The 17,767-nt window shown below is 43.7% G+C and overlaps 1 protein-coding gene across 3 annotated transcripts in view; it reads right to left on the reverse strand.

The window, feature by feature from the left end:
• Positions 1-1,170: 1,170 nt before the first annotated feature.
• The window catches only part of LOC111154754 (podoplanin), a 29,092-nt gene continuing 12,495 nt past the window's right edge, over positions 1,171-17,767 (reverse strand). The window contains exons 2-6 of one of the 3 annotated variants that reach the window (XM_022514647.1): positions 10,624-10,754; positions 8,742-8,874; positions 4,740-4,790; positions 3,867-3,972; positions 1,171-2,890 (exon numbers count right to left, since the gene is read on the reverse strand). In XM_022514647.1, the coding sequence (XP_022370355.1) occupies positions 2,884-2,890; positions 3,867-3,972; positions 4,740-4,790; positions 8,742-8,874; positions 10,624-10,754 (428 nt within the window). In that variant the 3' untranslated portion in view covers positions 1,171-2,883. Of the gene's footprint in view, positions 2,891-3,856; positions 3,973-4,739; positions 4,791-8,741; positions 8,875-10,623; positions 10,755-17,767 lie in introns of all 3 variants that reach the window. The other 2 variants (XM_022514645.1, XM_022514646.1) reach the window with 2 other exon arrangements.

Below are 17,767 nucleotides of genomic sequence, written 5' to 3' on the forward strand. Positions count from 1 at the left end.
TTTGCAACTGGCTCTCCCTGCTTGAAACAAAGAAGGGGGCGGGGCAGGGGGTAAAACCAGGCTTTCATGGGGGGCGGTTCACTGAAGCGTGCCTTGCTCCCAGGCGCCTCTGATGGGAGAATGGACGCGGTTCCCTTGAACTTCCAGCAGCCCTGGCAGCTCTGTGAGTGGGCGTTTCTCCTGTGCCAGGAGCGGGTAACGGTGACTGCACACTTGAGCTAGCTAAGAGCCCTCCCTGTTCTCTTTCTCTGTCTCTGGGGCTAGGTGGACATGGCTAGTTTTCTGTCAGAAAAGGAATGCTTTCTTAACCATCTCATGGCCATTCTTAGGAAGAAACTGTAGCCCGAAGAGGTTAACTGACTCACCCAAGGGATGACTGCTGTAAACTAGAGAATGGCTCTCAAATCCTGTTTATGTATATGTAAATTTCTGCTATGCTCCACCAGTTACGAGACAGGCAATTCCTGACGTCTGCCAAATTCAACAATCCTGACTTAACAGAAATGGAGCACTATGGGGACAGCATGCTGCTAAGGGCTCTCCTGCTCCTGGCATCCAACATTTAGGAGCAGGGATGGGGTTGGCTGGGAGAAGGCCGAGGGTGTGGCACGGGAGTCCATGTGGAACAGTGTAGGTGGGGAAGCCGCAGGTAGATTGCCAGAGAGGGACAGAGGGGCAAAGGCTGAGTGCCTGCCTGGCCACTACGGTCTCGAGACCAGGCAGAGCTCTTGTAGCCAAGGGCCGTGGAGCAGTGAGATGTCCTAGGAGCAGGAATTCCGGAAGGACAGGCTACCAGGACTGGCAGGAGCAGGTGTAATGGCTCCCTGCCCCGGCTCCCATCCAGGGCAGGGAAATCAGGAGCCAGGCAGGACCTTGTTCACCCTTGGTCACCAGAGAGCAAAATAAGTGCCAAGGTGCCACCTTATCTCATCCCATGCCTCAGCTCGACTTTCACCTCTCCACTCAGGCAGAGCCCTACATGAAAGACATAGTTGTATATCTTTCCAGTGGACCTATTCCCTGTAACCACTTATAATTCGCTCCCCATCAAGTGAAGAGGCAGAGGTTTCCACGACTGATAAGATTCTCTAGAAATGTTCGAAAGCGTGACCCAGAAGGGATCTTTCCAATCAAAGGTCGGACTCATGGTTATACGCAATCATCTGTTTTATTTCAAAATACGTCTATACTGCGTGGAGCACCAACGCAGATGTGACCAAGAAACCCACGGTCCTGTCCCAGCAGGCAGCGGGTCCAGTGTATGACTTAGGGTGGACGGTTGTTGTTCACAGTGAGAGGAAAAAAAGAAAGGACACGCAAGACAAAACGGACTTTGTCCCCGACTCCCGTTCAGGAGTCTGAGCATTGAAACAGACAGATACGTAAGCACACAAAGCCCTTCTAAAGCCCCTTCTCTCCATCAGCAGATGTTCAAATACGGACCCTGGGTTGGTGACCAGCCGGACTTGGGTAACAGAAGGGCATGCTGTTTAAGATAACATCACTGCGTTACTGCAAGAAAGAGGGGAATGGGAGGTGCTTTTCCAAAGGACAGTTTACTTTTCCATACAAGTGGAGAGGATAGAGGCCTGCACAGCCACCATCATGACTGAGCTCGTCTGCTCAGTATAAAAACTTTGTGTTTGGGGGGAAAGAAGGCAGCTGACCTATGGGAAGAAATGTACTGAGCAAATGGTGCCCACCCCAAATGGCAACGTGGGCTCCTTTACCTTGAGGACCTTTTCAGTGATGACCCCACGGAAATGCGTGGTATGTGTCACAAAGAATGGGAATTTCTTTTATTTTTACGTCCAGTCTTTAAACCCACATGCTTTCTTAAAATCACCATCTTACGGTATTATTTTTGTGTCCCGCATGTATCCTCTGAAGCAGAAGGTGATGAGGCCAGAGGCATGCACAGGGTTTCCTTCTGTTTGGGGACCATGGTTCTTGGCTTCTGGAACATCTGAGCCTCAGGCACCACTGGGCCTCCATCAGTCTCCCTCCATCAGTCTCCATGGTTTGGACTTCCATATTCCAGAACAAAGCAGCCAATCTGGAGGGCTTAGGTCATGGGAAGAGAAAAGTCTGCTCCGGGAGCTCTGGCTCCTCGTCCTCTGAGGGAAGAGAAGATGGCAGGTAGGAGCAAATCTCTGAGTCACCAAGTCATCGCTGGAGAAGGCAATACGCCAGCCTAGAGCCTGCCCGATGAACTTATTGTGAGAAACAAAAATCTCTTCTCCAGACTATAGACTTCCTGTTTATAACCTAACATGGGTGCCTTTGAAATGATTTGTCTGGGCCAGTGAAAGGCAGTTGCTCATGACATTAAACAAGTTAAGATTTTCTACTTGATTATTCACATGAAATTAAGGCTTTTAAAACAGACCAGACTAGACTGGAATGTGTACATTTCAACAGAGCGGAAATTGCACAATGCTTATGCTACTGACGAGCATGGCACCCACAGATCTCAAGGACTCCATTGGTATAAATATTTCCAGACTTGATTGCATTTTAACAATACCAGAGAATGGTCAGAACGGAGACAGGATTATAATTTCTAACATCGATTAAATTATATTGTCTTAGTTAAAAATCAGTTTACATGGCTTTTCTCCATTTTCTATGCATTTTGTCTTTTTAATCATCTTTTACAAAATTTGTATTTAAAAATATTTTCAGAAGACAAATGCCTAGAGGAGCGAGTCTCGTGAATTGTCTTTCCTTGGGTTACTTTTGGTAAGGGGAGGGATCACCATGGATTTGGAATGGGACCGACAAGTGATTTCCATGGGTCATCTTCTCCCACGTGCCCGGGGACAGGGAAGTCGGAAATTCTCTTTCAAACATTTTGGTAGAAGGGCACAACTCTTCAGCTCTTTAGGGCCTGTGAAAACAAAGAAAAAGGTGACTGTCACTTCTTTTACTGGCACTGTAAATAGTAATCCTGTGAGTCATGGTCCTATTGTCCTTTTGTATAAATCTGGGAGTTCTGGAACCTGGAGCTGTTCTCCTGTCCCTGCTCATTCCTCTTGCATGCCTGGCCCTCACACCATCAGGGGCAGGTTCCCAGGCATTTCCAAGCACGTCAGTCTGAGACTATATTGTGGGATATGTCCCTCAACCTTCACTTGTCCTCTCTGCCACCCCCATTCCCCATTATGTATCATCTCCCCAACAGAAATAAGAAAAAGTGTTCCCCTGGTTATGAGTTTGAATCTTCTGAATTTTCATAGAGAGATAGAACTCCTACCCTTCACCCATAATCACTGCTAGGAGTTCACTACCACGTGTGGGTATGTGCAGGGCAGAAGTGGAGGGAGGGGGACCCCTACAGCAGAAGAATTCTCGTCTGAATGGTGCCTGGGCTCTGCAATGCCCATTCTTCTGAAAGCCACCTCCCTCCCTCTGATGACTGGGGCAAGGCAATTAGGTATCAAGTTGAAACTTGGCTGGGGTTTTCTTTCAAGTTCAGTTTGTTGAAAAACTAGGACAAGAGGCCAAATTTGGTTAGATCTCAATAGGTGTCAATTAAATAGCCATCTTTGACTCTAACTCTCTTTTCTTGGAAACTTAGAAGGGCCAAGTAGATGCCTGTTCTCCTGGGGAAACTTCAGATGTAGTCCTCACGGAGGTAAGGGGCTGCTGAAATTGACTTTTTTAAAAAGTAAACTCTACACCCCATGTGGGGCTCAAACTCACAACCCTGGGATCAAGAGTTGTATGCTCCAACCACTGGGCAGCTAGACATCCCCGAACATGACCTCTAGTTAGAGATTTCAATTAGCTCTAAGGTTGGAGATCTGGATATGCCCGCTCTCATTTACCTACCACAGGCCTGTAAGATATTTACTTACGAGTACCTTCCTGACATTTTTCGAGCAACCACAATGATGATCCCACCAATGAATCCAATGGCTAGTAAGACTCCAACTATAATTCCAACCAGGGTCACTGTCGCCAGACCATCTGAATGAGGAGGGGGGAAAAAAAAGCATGAGACCCAGATAAATGATAGGCCTGTGATAAAATGTGTCATTTATAGACAATACCACCGCCCCACTGAAGACAGCAAATGAAGTGCTAATTTGCTTCTGCTTTTTCAGTGGGAGTTGACCTGAAGGAGATGAAACTCTGGGCTACTTTCATTCCCCCATATGAACGGAAAGGTTCCTGGGTCTCATCTGTCCAGCATACCGTTCATACTGGGTGGCTTCACTGTGAATTATTAGGTAGCGTTGGGATTAAATGAGCCCCTACTTTCATTCTTCATCACAATAAATTGTGATATGACACCATTCTCCACGGTTGTACTTAAGTGATGAGACTCATTTGTGGTTTGCGTGTTTTCAAATACAGGCAATTTTCTTTTCTCTCTTTAAAGAAGTTTGAAACCTATTCTCAGAGGGTTCTGTATTCCTCTCTCTCTCTTTTTTTAAAGATTTATTTGACAGACAGAGATCACAAGTAGGCAGAGAAGCAGGCAGAGAGAGAGAGGAAGGGAAGCAGGCTCCCAGCTGAGCAGAGCTCCGGATGCGGGGCTTGATCCCAGGACCCTGGGATCGCGACCTGAGCAGAAGGCAGTCTTTAACCCACTGAGCCACCCAGGCACCCCCTGTATTCCTCCTCTCTAGTTGACTACAATCTAGGAAAGAATGTAATTCATCACAAGATTTCAGAGAAGCTTCTTTTTAAAAACTCCTATAAAAATATTTTGATAACAAAATCTCTCCCACCTTTTTCAACTGTTGTCTCTGTGTGAACTGTTGTCTCTGTGCCTACATTCTCTGTAAAGAAAGAGATGTAATGATACAGAATTATTAGGATATAATAACTATAATTTAACAATTGGCAAAAGATGAATTTACCTTAAGTGGAAGGTAGCACAACAGAAGCGAAGAATGTAATTTCTTAAATAAATTGGATCAGAGGATTTTTAAGCAAGTTCTGACACGATCTTGTCTTCAAAACTGTTATTACTGAATTTATGAACGCTCTTCACACCTATGTGTGCATAGTACTTTGGTGTAACTTACTGTTTTCTCATCGACTTTAGAGAACAGAGTCAGGGAAATTGGCCCACAGAAATGGGCTTTGGGTAACCAAAGAAACCAAAGCTGTTGATTCTTGGTCTAATATCAAGACCATAGAAAACTCATCCATTGTTATAAAGTTTATTTTGAAGGATTTTGAGAGCGATAGACTCTAGTTCTAGAAGGTGGGATTCTTCTAGTTCTAGAAGACTGATTTGTCTTATGACAGCAATTCCCTGTTTTTATCTTTAGTAGCAAAATCCGTGCTTTATAGTGCAGCAACATGCCCAGCCAAGTTTAATTAGGGAATATACTCTTTGTGTTTATGTCACTATTATGTTAGAATTTCTCTCTGTAGCCAGACCTAGTCCAATAGCTACAACGTAACCACTCCCATTTACCTATGGCATCCATCTGAGTTAACTCACAGCAAGTAAACAATAAGGTTGTGAGTTTCTCTCAGATAATTTTACACAATGCCTAATTTAAGAGTAAACGTTTTTGGTTTGGTTTTGTTTTTCCCATCACCTTCTTTTCATACCAAGTCTTTAACTCTTTTGGGTGGTGGTCGTTTACCAGGTTTGCCGACAGAGGAAAAGTCAAAGGGCTTTCGTTTACTGAGACAAGGGAGAGAAGTCAATCAATCAGGTCCCACCTTAGAACTATAGTTCATAACTTGCAAATATCGCAGATAACCAAGAGGTTTTCCAATCAAAGGTGAAAGCATCATCTACAAATGCTTACTTTTCCTAATGTGTGGGTTTGAAAGAAGTCTTTGTACCAAGACCCTTAAAAAAAGGGCACCTTTTCAAGATGGCCCTAGGAAAAGGGCCTCTGAACCCACTTCTGCCAGCATGAGCTGAAGCCATGGCTCTGGGGCATTTACATGGAGCTCAAGCTGATGGTGTTGTCCCACCACACACACATACACACACACACACACACAGATGGCTCAAAGACTGGTGGGTCTGAGGCCAGCCTGGAACAAATGTATCACAGAATCGCTCCTAAAAGGTCATCCGTTTGGCTGCCAACTACCAGTAGAAAAAGTCAATTGTTTGTTTATCGTGTCCTAACATGGTGGCTGTTGAGTTCCAGAATTCTCTAACACATCATTCTCACCATCAGTGACACCATTGGTCAGAAAACATATTACCAAAAAATGTGGAAGATTCATTACCAAATTAGAACTTATTAGTTCTATCCTCCCTAACGCCAGCCCAATTATACTGACTGTAGTCATGAGAGTGTGTCATGTTTGTGAACATCATCGTACTTGGGTGTTTCATGGGAAAGACATCTGCTGCCCTAATAAAATCACCTCTTAAAAAACCAAGTGCTTATAATGACATTTTAACTCATATGTGAAAATTTTCTTGGGACACTGATGTATTATGTGGAAATGGGCCATAAGTCACACTTTTTGTGACAGGGTGGGGCAGGAGATAGGATAGGAGGGGAATCATGAGTATTTTCCAGAAAACTGAGAATTTTGTTTTAAAGGATAGGAGAGGTATCCTCTTGTGATGGGAAGAATACTCAACTTGGGACACTCCATTTTAAGCAGTTGATGTGCTGTCAACTTATTTAACAAATGATCAATTCTTCTCCAAAATTTTGAAATGTTTTCCAATGACAAATTCTATCAATGATTCTTTCTTTGCTTAGCCCTATTTGGTTCTATTGGGTGTTTAAATGTTCACCATTTCTTTGTCATTTCAGAGTGACCTTTATTTAGGCTTTATTTTCAAAGTACTTCATAAAGATCCCCCCCACTCCCGCCATTGTGGTAAAAGACACATAACATAAAACTTACTGTCCTCATCATTTTTTAAATAGACGTTAAGTGGCATTAAATACATTCAGTCTTGGGCAACCATCACCACCATCCATCTCCAGGACTCTTCCTGTCTCACAAAATTGACACCCCATCCCCATTAAACACCAAGTCCCCAGCCATTTCTCCCTGGCCCCTGGCACCCACCATCCTACTTTCTGTCTCTATGAATTTGACTCTTCTAAGTGGAATTCTACAGTAGTTTTCTTTGGGTGACAGGTTTATTCCACTTAGCATAATGTCCTCAAGGTTCATCCATATCCTAGCAGGTGTCAGGATGTGCTTCCTTTTAAGGGCTGAATGAAATAAATATACCACATTTTGTTTACTCATGTCTCTGTTGATAGACATCTGAGATGCTCTTATGTTTTAGCTAATGTGAATGATGCTGCTATGGACACTGTGTGTACAAATGTGACACAATTAAAAAAAATTTTAAATAGGCTCCATGTCCAATGTAGGACTTGAACTCATGACCCTGAGATCAAGAGTCTCATGCTCCACCAACTGAACCAGCCAGGTGCCCCAAATATAAAGCAATTCTTGAAAAATCCTCAGAAGTGCGATAGAGTTTTTAAAACCAAAGTGGTGGGGCACCTGGGTGGCTCAGTGAGTTAAAGCCTCTGCCTTTGGCTCAGGTCATGATCCCAGGGTCCTGGGATCGAGCCGGGCATTGGGCTGTCTGCTCAGCGGGGAGCCTGCTTCCTCCTCTCTCTCTCTCTCTCTCTCTCTCTGCCTACTTGTGATCTCTGTCTGTCAAATAAATAAATAAAATCTTAAAAAAAAAAAACAAAAACCAGAGTGGTGGTTGGGTCTAGAAATGTGTATTGAGCAATAAAGTAACTTTCTAGGTGTTTAAATGTGCCACTGATTTGAGGAACCATCAATTTAGGCAAGGTCTTTATGTTTACTAACATTAAAAATGGAAATTCCTACCTAGGGGCACTGGGTGGCTCAGTCATTAAGGGTCTGCCTTCAGCTCAGGTCATGATCTCTGGATCCTGGGGTTGAGCCCCATATCGGGCTCCCCACCACTTCTCCCCCTCCCTCCACCCTTCCACGACTCATGCCCTTTCTGGCTCTCTCTCTCTCTCTCAGGTAAATAAATAAAATCTTTAAAATTGCTCATTAACAAGCACTCATTGCAGTTATAGAAGGATTAGTTTTTTCCCTCTCCCTCTCCCTCTCCCACACTATTTATTACAAAATAAGGCAATTTTAAATTTTAATTAAAAAATTTAAAAATAAAAATCCCAAACAGCCACATTTCTCATAAGAAAACTCTGGAAATAGAAGGCTCTCTCTCTTTCCATTGCTAAGTTGTAACGGCAATGATTTTTCCTCATTCTCAGTGATGGTCTACACCTCAAATAATGACAAATACCCAAGGCAGTGGTCTTTGACACAGCTGGAAGTGCCAACTATGAATCAAAGTGCAGCCCCCAAGAATAGATTCTTCTTCCGTGTGTGCAGACATGAACTCAGGGTAAGATGGTAAATATTAGTATAGAATCTATTACAACTTAAGTAGGTTGGTCAAGGTTCCTGCTCTTGAGTATCAACAAGTTCTTAGTGTAACATTGTATCAATTTACTATCCCCAACATGATGCCAGTAGCTAACTTGTCCTTGTGGGGACATGATCACTAGCTGTCATTGAAAGGGGAGAGCTTTGTTCAGCAACTCAATAAACCAAATTCAATTTAGCAACCCTATACATTGAATCTGAACCTAGCACATAAGGTTTGGTTCAGAACTCGCTCTTGGCATTCCAATACTACTAATAAATAGCTTTGTTTGTGGATATTTGTATGTACTGATTATACAAAAGTAGATCAACCTATAGAGTTGACCTACTGAGTTTCTTACCTATGGAGTGACTAGTCACTACATTCAATACAGTTGTGGTACTCTGGCTTTCTTCTTTGGCATGGACTGTGCTTTCTTGAGTTGGCCCATCCTCTATGCGTACGTCTGTTACGCTCTCTGTATTTATTGGCACCTATTAGAGAAGGAAATGAGGCAAAAGAGAAATAAGATCTAATGTTTTCAAATATATACTCAACCTTATAATAGAAGATTTAAAGCGGCATGAATATATAAAATATATGAGGACATAAATTTAAAGTGGAAACAAGAAAACAAACAAACAGAAATGAGAGACTGGGGACAAGAATGAAACCAAATGTACTCCAGAAATAAATACTAAATATTTAGCATGATTAAATTGACTAATCTAATCTAATCTAAAAAGATGACTTCCTAGGGTTTTAATTCTTCAAAAAATACCAATTCACTGGGCTTTAATTCTTTCTCTCCCTTGAACGTGAATGGCATTTTTTCCCCTGTAAGATTTATTTGGTACATATTATGTTGTATCATCTTTCAGTGCCCTCCCTCCTCCAGTTAGCGCAATAACTTGCCTTTATGAAGAGCTTACTGTGTGCTAGGCCCTTGAAAGACCTTCTCATTTAGTCTATAAACAATCCTGTAACATAAATCCTATTAATAGTTCTATAGTCTGAATGAGGCCTAGAGAGATTAGACAACATGCCCAAAATCACACAGCCAACAAGCAAGAAGACTTGGAAGTGATTCTGTTGACTCCAAAGTTCATGCTGATGTAGCATTCAACAAATATGTCAGTGAGCACAGGCAACAAAACCAAAGTTAGATGAATGGGACCACATTAAACTTAAAAACTTTGTGTCTCACAGGACACAATCAGCAGAGTCAAAAAGCAGTCTATGGAATGGGAGATAGTATCTGCTTATCATATACCTGATAAGGTTATGAACAACTCCCACAACTTACAAGGGTATGAACAACTCCTACAACTTAACAACAAAGAATCGAATAGTCTGATTCAAAAATGGGCAAAAAGGAGACACCTGGGTGGCTCAGTTGGTTAAGTTGGTCCAACTCTTGGTTTTGGCTCAGGTCATGATCTCAGGGTCATGAGATCAAGCCCTGCATTGGGCTGCATGCTAAGAGTGGAGCCTGCTTGAGATTTTCTCCCTCTCCCTCTGCCCCTCCCCCCAGCTTGTACACGTGCACGCTCACTCGCTTGCTCTCTCTCTCTCAAAAAAAAAAAAAACAAAACAAAACCAAAAACAAAACAAACAAAAAACCAAAAATGAGCAAAAGGACTGGCCTAGACCTTTCCCCAAAGATGATATCCAGTCAATAAGCATATGAAAGATGCTCAGTACCCCCAGTCATCAGAGAAAGACACATTAAAACCACAATGAGATTATCACCTCATACCTGTTAGGATGGCTACTCTCAAAAGAACAGAAAATAAAGTATTGGCAAGAAGGTAGAGAAACCGAAAGCATTGTGCACTGTGCGATTATAAAATGGTGCAACCACTATGGAAAACAAGATGGAGGTTCCTCAAAATGATTAAAAATAAAACTACCATAGGACACATCCATCCCCATTCTGGGTATATACCCGACTGAAAGCAAGGTCTGGGAGAGGTATTTGCACACCCATTTTTACCGTAGCACTATTCACAAGAGTCAAGAGTTGGAAGAAACCCAAACATCTAATGACCAATGAACGGATACACATGTGCTTGGGACATACCATGGAACTACCAGCCTTGAAAAGGAAGGACATTGTCACAGGTGTTACAACACGGATAAACTGTAAGGATATTATGCTAAGTGAAATAAGACAGTCATAACAATCCTTGCATATGATCGCACGCCTATGGAGCAAACTCCACCCTTCTTGGAACACTCACCAGAGCTGTTAAGCCAGGCTCATAAGGCTCCTCGCTGGTGCCTGTGGTCATCACGTTATCTTCAGCACCCAGGGTCACCATGCCGTCTTCTACACCTGGTGTTATGTCATCTTCTGGCCGGACTGTGCTGGCTGAAAAAGAAAGACTGGGTCAGGGCTTAAGGTAGAAATTGTGCGGCCAGACCTAACTGGCCAGCTACAATCAGATTATTTTCTTTACCATTTCTTTTGGGGATTGTTTTTTTTGGGGGGGGGTCACCTTTGCAGCTTACCACAAACCATTCTCCTTGCTGTACCTCCATCGCATAAAATGGCCTGGTGGTCTCCATAGCAAAGCAAAGAGGGATAAAAATGCAAAACCATGAAGCTTCCCCCATCCCCCGCCTCTGCCGTGGCAGGGTGACAAAGGGATGTATACTTTGCCTTTTCGGTAAGGAACCAGATTTTTCCTAATGCCATTTCACACAACTCATACAATAGTGCATTCAGGTTAATAGAACACCATTGAAGGACACCTAGGTGGCTCAGTTGGTTAAGCGTCTGCCTTCGGCTCAGGTCATGATCCCAGGGTTCTGGAATCAAGTCCCACATGGGGCTCTCTGCTCAGCAGGGAGTCTGTTTCTCCCTCTGCCCCTCCCCAGTCCCCTGTCCCATTCGTGCTCGCTCTTTCTCTCTCACAAAAATATTTTAGTATATGTGCTGCTGAAGTGAGCACATCTTTCTCACAAAAATAAATAAATAAAATCTTAAAAGAAAATATCATTTAGACCTGGAAACATTCTAAATTAGAGCCCCTGGAAAGATTTCTAAAAATTCTGATTTGCTGGCTCCATCTTAAACATACCAAATCGGAATGTCCAAAAGCAGATCCCATCTCTTAAAAATCAAGCTTGCTTTCCATTTAATTTTGAGCCTGATGTTTTCTTGAATGATGAGAACCGTTGGCTCTAACCATAGACCTCACAGGTACGGTCAACCTCTGATTTTAAAGTTGAGGTTACTATCTATGGGGGAAAGTCAGTCATGTACATAACGGTGCTGAGATATCCAACAGAAGTCTTAGTACGTGGAGAGCTATGCTAATAAGGGACCTCAGTGTCCCTTGCCTGGGCTTTTCTGCATTAACACTGAATGAATGACCCTGTTGTATCCATGAGAAAGGTTTCCAGATGATCAGGGGATGGCTGGAGTTGAAGTGGCAGGTTGAATTCCACACGAAGCTTAGAGTGAGGGAAGCGGGACAGAGAGCAACAGTGGCCTTTTCTTTCACCTCTGTTGCCATGATCCAAATGATTCACGACCAAGCAGGAGCATCATCTCAGCTCATCAAATAACCTTTTTCACGAATTAAAAATCTGAGTCATTGGCCATGGGCCCCCTCCCCATCCTCTGGAAATTCCATGACTAAATACACTTGCAAACTAAGCAAGCATACACATCCCAGGGGCGAGACAGGGGGAGGTGGGGGCATGCTTGGAGACTTAGTTGTGTAATTGAAAAGTAGATGTTTGTGTCCAGGCAGCGCTCAAGTCAGCAATCCAGTCCTCGCCTTACGATACCGTATTTCTCCCGGTGCTTAGAAAGCCCAGCCAAAGGCACAGCTAATAAATATTTGATCACAACTTCTTTGCTGATGCACAGAGAGAGAAAGTCTTAAGAGTAAATTCACTGGTTCTGGGAGCCTTCTCTTTGCATCTGAAGTCCTAATCCAGTGATATCGATCAACGGCTTTGGATGAGCTCCCTAAGCAAATGCATTTCTTTTTTCTTCTGGGAGAAAATGGCTTTCACCAGTTAGCAATAACTGAATACTTTCAGTGCATGCAAAGTGTTGGCTCCCCTCCTAGCAGCTTGCTGGGGTGGGGGTGGGTAGCGAGGGGCTCGCATCAGGATTTATGACCGCGATGTTAGGCAAATGTTGAATGTATTTACCGCGCTCAAGGGGGAAATATTCCTTTGCCAGGGAAGTAGTCCTTATTAAACAGACACACACACACACACACACACACACACACACACACACACACAAAACCTACATCCCGTTTTTCTTTTCTTCCCCTCCTGGTTTGAACCGTTAACAAATCATCAATTTTAGCAACATTTTCTGGAGGCTGCTCAGCAAAACCATGTATTACATGGCCTTCTCCAACTTTACAAAATGAAACAAAACACCCTTGCTTAAAAAAAAAAATCAAGTGCTAAGTAAAGCTGGTCTGAATTATTTCAAACAGCATTCAGCTCATCGATAACGTAACTTGATAAAAACTCCTTCCTGTACTTGGCCCGCTGAGCCAAGGACTAACATCACTGAGAGTAGACAAAGGGTGTTTTAAGGAAGAATGGCACTCATGATTAAGATGCATAACTTTTGTCACACTGCCTTGGCATTCTTTTTGCTCCATGGGAAAGTTGATCTCTAACAAGAGATCTTCAATTGTCCGTCTTATTTTTTTGGTTGAAGGCTTTCCTGGGTGAAGAGCTCCTACCAGCCCAGCTGTCCGAGTTTCCAGCCACCGATGGACGCCCTGTTCCTTTGACCGGTGAAATTAAAATTGTGCATTGACGCCTCCGTCCTCCGATTCTTTTTCCCTCTGAAGACACGTGAGTGTGCACAGGGCACACACGCAGCTGTTTACATAAGCACAATGACGAACCTACAATAACAGTGTCCCTTCTGGCCCCGGTGCCCTCATGCTCACGTGAACACCTTTTCCTGTCTCAACCAGCCTCACCCAGCCTGGGGGTTAGAACCAATGGAAGTTTCCAAATAAGGTGTCAATCCATCCATCTGCTTTGGAATTTGTGTGTGGATGTTATTCTTTCAAAAGCTGGGCCAACCTCTTCGTTAACCGTGAAAAGATGGGGCAAATCAATTTTACCTTCAGCTTCTCAAGCTTAAGAACACGTAAGAACTGAAGAGATGTTTATCATCTGAAAGTGCTAATTGGGAACCACTTTCCTCTTTGCACCGAAGCCTGATCTCTCTAAAGAAACTATTCCAGTTTACCTATTTTTATGGGATCCCTTCCTTTTAAAATATTTTAGAGTTTAGAACTGTTACTAGAATAGTAATACTCCCAAGGTCTCGATTAAAAAAAAATTTTTTTTTAAAGATTTTATTTATGTATTTGACAGAGAGAGATCACAAGTAGGCAGAGAGGCAGGTAGAGAGAGGGGGGAAGCAGGCTCCCCACTGAGCAGAGAGCCTGATGGGGGGCTCGATCCCAGGACCCTGAGATCATGACCCGAGCCGAAGGCAGAGGCTTTAACCCACTGACCCACCCAGGCGCCCCGGTAAAAATGTTTTAAATAAGTGTTTGCAATCTTCTGGTTTTATTTACATTCTTGGTTTAATGGTGGTATGTTGTTCCATTAATTTTTTGGCCATTAGAAAGGTCTTCTTCTGCTACCATTTTTCTCTGATTTTTCTTTTACAGTTTCGTATGTGTTCTTTATACCTTAGGAAATATTCTTTGTAAGCGCTGCAACAAACATTTTTTTTTTTTGGATGAGCTGGCATTTACATCTCTCTTGTAAGTCCTGAGCTCAATCACCAATCAAACATTAAACTTGCTTTCCCCTTGGACGTGAAACTTACAAACCCTAACTCAAGCCTCTGTGAATACTCACTAGATTGTCCTTATGGTTTTGTTCTCACACTGAATATTTCTCCTTGTTTTGTGTTTCTTTTGAAGTATGATGTAAAATGGGGATATATGTTGATTTCCCCCCAAAAGATTGACCGGTTGATCCCAATAAACCCTCTCTCCCCCGCTGCTTCAAAACTAGCTCATTGAGACAAAGGTCTTCTTTCAAATACCATGCTGCAGTCATGGGAGTAAACCTTCAGCACAAGGACCACTCAAATGGCCCAAGCACTACCTTCGGCCCTCACTACCATCCTCTGCCCGCAGATTCTTCCAGAACTGATTTCTAACTTTGTGCTCCCCTCACCATCCGGTCCCCCTTCCTCCTCAAGTCCACTAACCGCAGCCGCGTGAATTCAGCACCACGGGTGTAGGCGTGTAGAGAGAGTGAGCAGGAAGAGTAGGTAGGCCACTTGAACAGAAGTGCGCTGAGATCTTTCCAAGTTGTAGGTTCTACTTCACATGGGAGGTCCAGCTTATAACAACCCCCCTCATGGGGACCACATAGGGTTTATTTGTTTATTACCCTTTGACCGACTTCATTTCAAAATGGGCCCGTGGGTGAGTTACATTGGCATCAATGTCCCCTTTATCAGATTTGGAAAGTGAGGCCGACAAAGATCTCTCCTTGACCAAATTCTAGTTGGGTTTCTTTGTCCATCCTTACAAGAGTCTAGTTTCAGCAAGAACCCTGCTAAGTCAGCTGAGAGAGAATGCTCCCACCTGACCAAGTTCCCCATTCCAAGTCCAAGTGGAGGTCCAAGTGGAAGGCTTGCCTTTAGCAAGAACCCTTGCTACCCTTGATGTGTTCTCTCTGTACTTTTCCATCCCCCCCTCCCCCATACTGTTCCTTGGTTATAATTCCCCAGCTATCATTGCTGTATTTTGAACCATCTCTCTCCCCTATTACAGTAGTCTTAAATAAAATCTTCCAGCTGTTTTAACAAGTATCAGGATAATTGTCTAACATTGGAAATTTAATGATTTGCCTAGTTCACCTGGTTAGTGAGCGGACACAAAGCCAAGTGTTTTAACAGCTCATCCATGTACTCACCAACACAACAAAAGACATCTTTGTGCCCCCATGAGCCAGAATACCCCCTAGCCCCTTCCTGGGTTCTGACACCCTTCCTCGTCACCACCTCACCCTTTCATAAATTATAATCCTGGTTGTCAGAAGCAACTGCTTCCTCTTGCATCACGTGTCCTCCTTTATGAAATCCCACCTGGTTAGCATCTTCCAGTCCAATTATTTAGGAACCAGAATCTCAGGTTCCTTAAGCAAGCCCCTTCTAGGACTAAGCTTTCCAAAGTGGTAGATTATAGAAGGCAGGTGTCACCTGCTTTCTAAGAGCGTGCTTCCTTCTCTTTCAGCAGTGGCTCTCCTTTGCTCTGCAAATTAAGGCAGCAGCAATGATCAAGATTAGAACCTTCCCAAGGCTCACCTCTATATCCCCAAATAGTCCCTGTTTACCTAGGTGCTGGGCCCCATTCTGGGCACTAGAGACAGAGGTGAGATCTCTCGTGATTTTAGGTACTATTGTTGGGTGGGTGGGTGGGGGTGTCTCACAATAAGCAAACAAGGAAAATCTCAAGATAGCACTCTTTTACCCCCTTAGATCTGTCCTCAAAGGGCACTTTCATGTGGTGGCCTCCCCCCCCACAACTGAAATCAGTACCTCCCCCACACACCCTCACACATGTGCCAGAATACTCAACCACTCATTGTGCTATATCTTCCCTACTTGGCTTCTCCCTAAAATACCTGGCCCATCAGATACACTAAGTAGCTGATGAATGAGCAAGTGAACTCCAGATGGGAAGAAATGACCTAACTAACCTGGAAGCCCAGAATGAGCTTGGGGCAGTGCACACTCAAGAAACAGAAAGTGGTGGGTGAGGCTGGACGGAAGAAACGAGATCGAGGAGGTATGGAGGGCCCATCTGGTGGGGTTCTCCTTTCAACTGGAGTGTGAAGGGGAGCTAGGAGATGACGTCACCTGAGTCGGAGTGCCATGTGAATGGGGTGTGTGTATCGGGGAGGGCACTGGGATTAGACGGAAGCAGGGGGACCACTCAGGCTACCCTGCTATCCTGGCAGGAGTGGCTGACGGTTGCACCAGGACAGTGAGGTGGCAAGGGGAAAACAAACAAATAAACAGACAAGTATTGACCAGGATATGTCTAAATTCATCACCCACCAACAATCAGAAATAAATACCAGGGGCACCTGGGTGGCTCAGAGGGCCAAGCGCCTGCCTTTGGCTCAAGTCATGATCCCAGGGTCCTGGGATCGAGTCCTGCATCAGGCTCCCCGCTCAGCAGAAAGCCTGTTTCTCCCTCTCCTTCTCCCTGCCTCCCCTGCTTGAGCTCTCTCTCCCTGTCAAATAAATAAATAAAATCTTAAAAAAAGAAACAAGAAAAGAAAAGAAATACCAAACCTTGGAACTGAAAATTCATTTTCCGACCTGTTACAGCTCCATGGAGACACAACATTCAGGGTACGAAGGGATGTACTGGGAATATGACACTGAGTCCTTTCCTGGACTTCCCCCTTGTTTTATGAAGAGAGCCACAGAAGTCGCCTCCCTAAGTTGAAGAGCCTCTGCTGTTTCCATGTCCATGTGAGGAAGAAGCTCCCTGCTGTCCTCTTTCTGCTGACTCGAAGCCTCAAAAATCAGACAGCAGAAGAAGCTTCCATAAAATAAGCATTTTATCTTAAAACAGAAAAGTTGATTTTATTTTTATGTTTTACCTTTCGATGTTTAGTTCTAAATTAACTGTAGTTTTTCAGATAATATACTTTTAACCGTACTTTCTTTTATACCTTTTTTAAGGTATAGTTTAACATTTTAAATTTAAAATCAATTAATTAACATAGAGTGTATGATTAGTTTCAGGGGTAGAGTTTAGTGATTCATCAGTTCCCTGTAACACCCAGAGCTCATTTCATCACGTGCCCTCCTTACAGCCCATTCCCCAGTTACCCCCTCCCTCCAACGCCTTCCCCTCCAGCAACCCTCACTCTGTTTCCTATATAGTTAAGAGTCTCTTATGCTTTGCATCCCTCTCTGATTTTGTCTTATGAAAGTTGATTTTAGGGGCGCTGGGTGGTTCAGTGGTTAAGCCTCTTCCTTCGGCTCGGGTCACAATCTTGGGGTCCTGGGATCGAGCCCCGGATTGGGCTCTCTGCTCAGTGGGGAGCCTGCTTCCCCCTCTCTCTGTCTACTTGTGATCTCTCTCTCTCTCTCTCTGTCAAATAAACAAATAAAATATTTTTTTAAAAAAAGAAGAAAGTTGATTTTAAAAATAAAGAAGTCACAAACTGAGTTATCCTCGGGATTTTCAAAGAAAACCTGCGGCGTCAGCCAACTGATTGAGGCAATCTTTCGTGTTGCCTGAGGTTTTCTAGCATCTTCAGCGCTCCGACATCTCACTGCCCAGATAAGCTTTGAAGACGGATGACTACGTGGCCGTGGAATGGGTTTTGTGGCTGTTG

Source organism: Enhydra lutris, unplaced genomic scaffold (genome assembly GCF_002288905.1).
Source record: "Enhydra lutris kenyoni isolate GAN:26980312 unplaced genomic scaffold, ASM228890v2 scaffoldscaffold38, whole genome shotgun sequence".
NCBI lineage: Eukaryota > Metazoa > Chordata > Mammalia > Carnivora > Mustelidae > Enhydra > Enhydra lutris.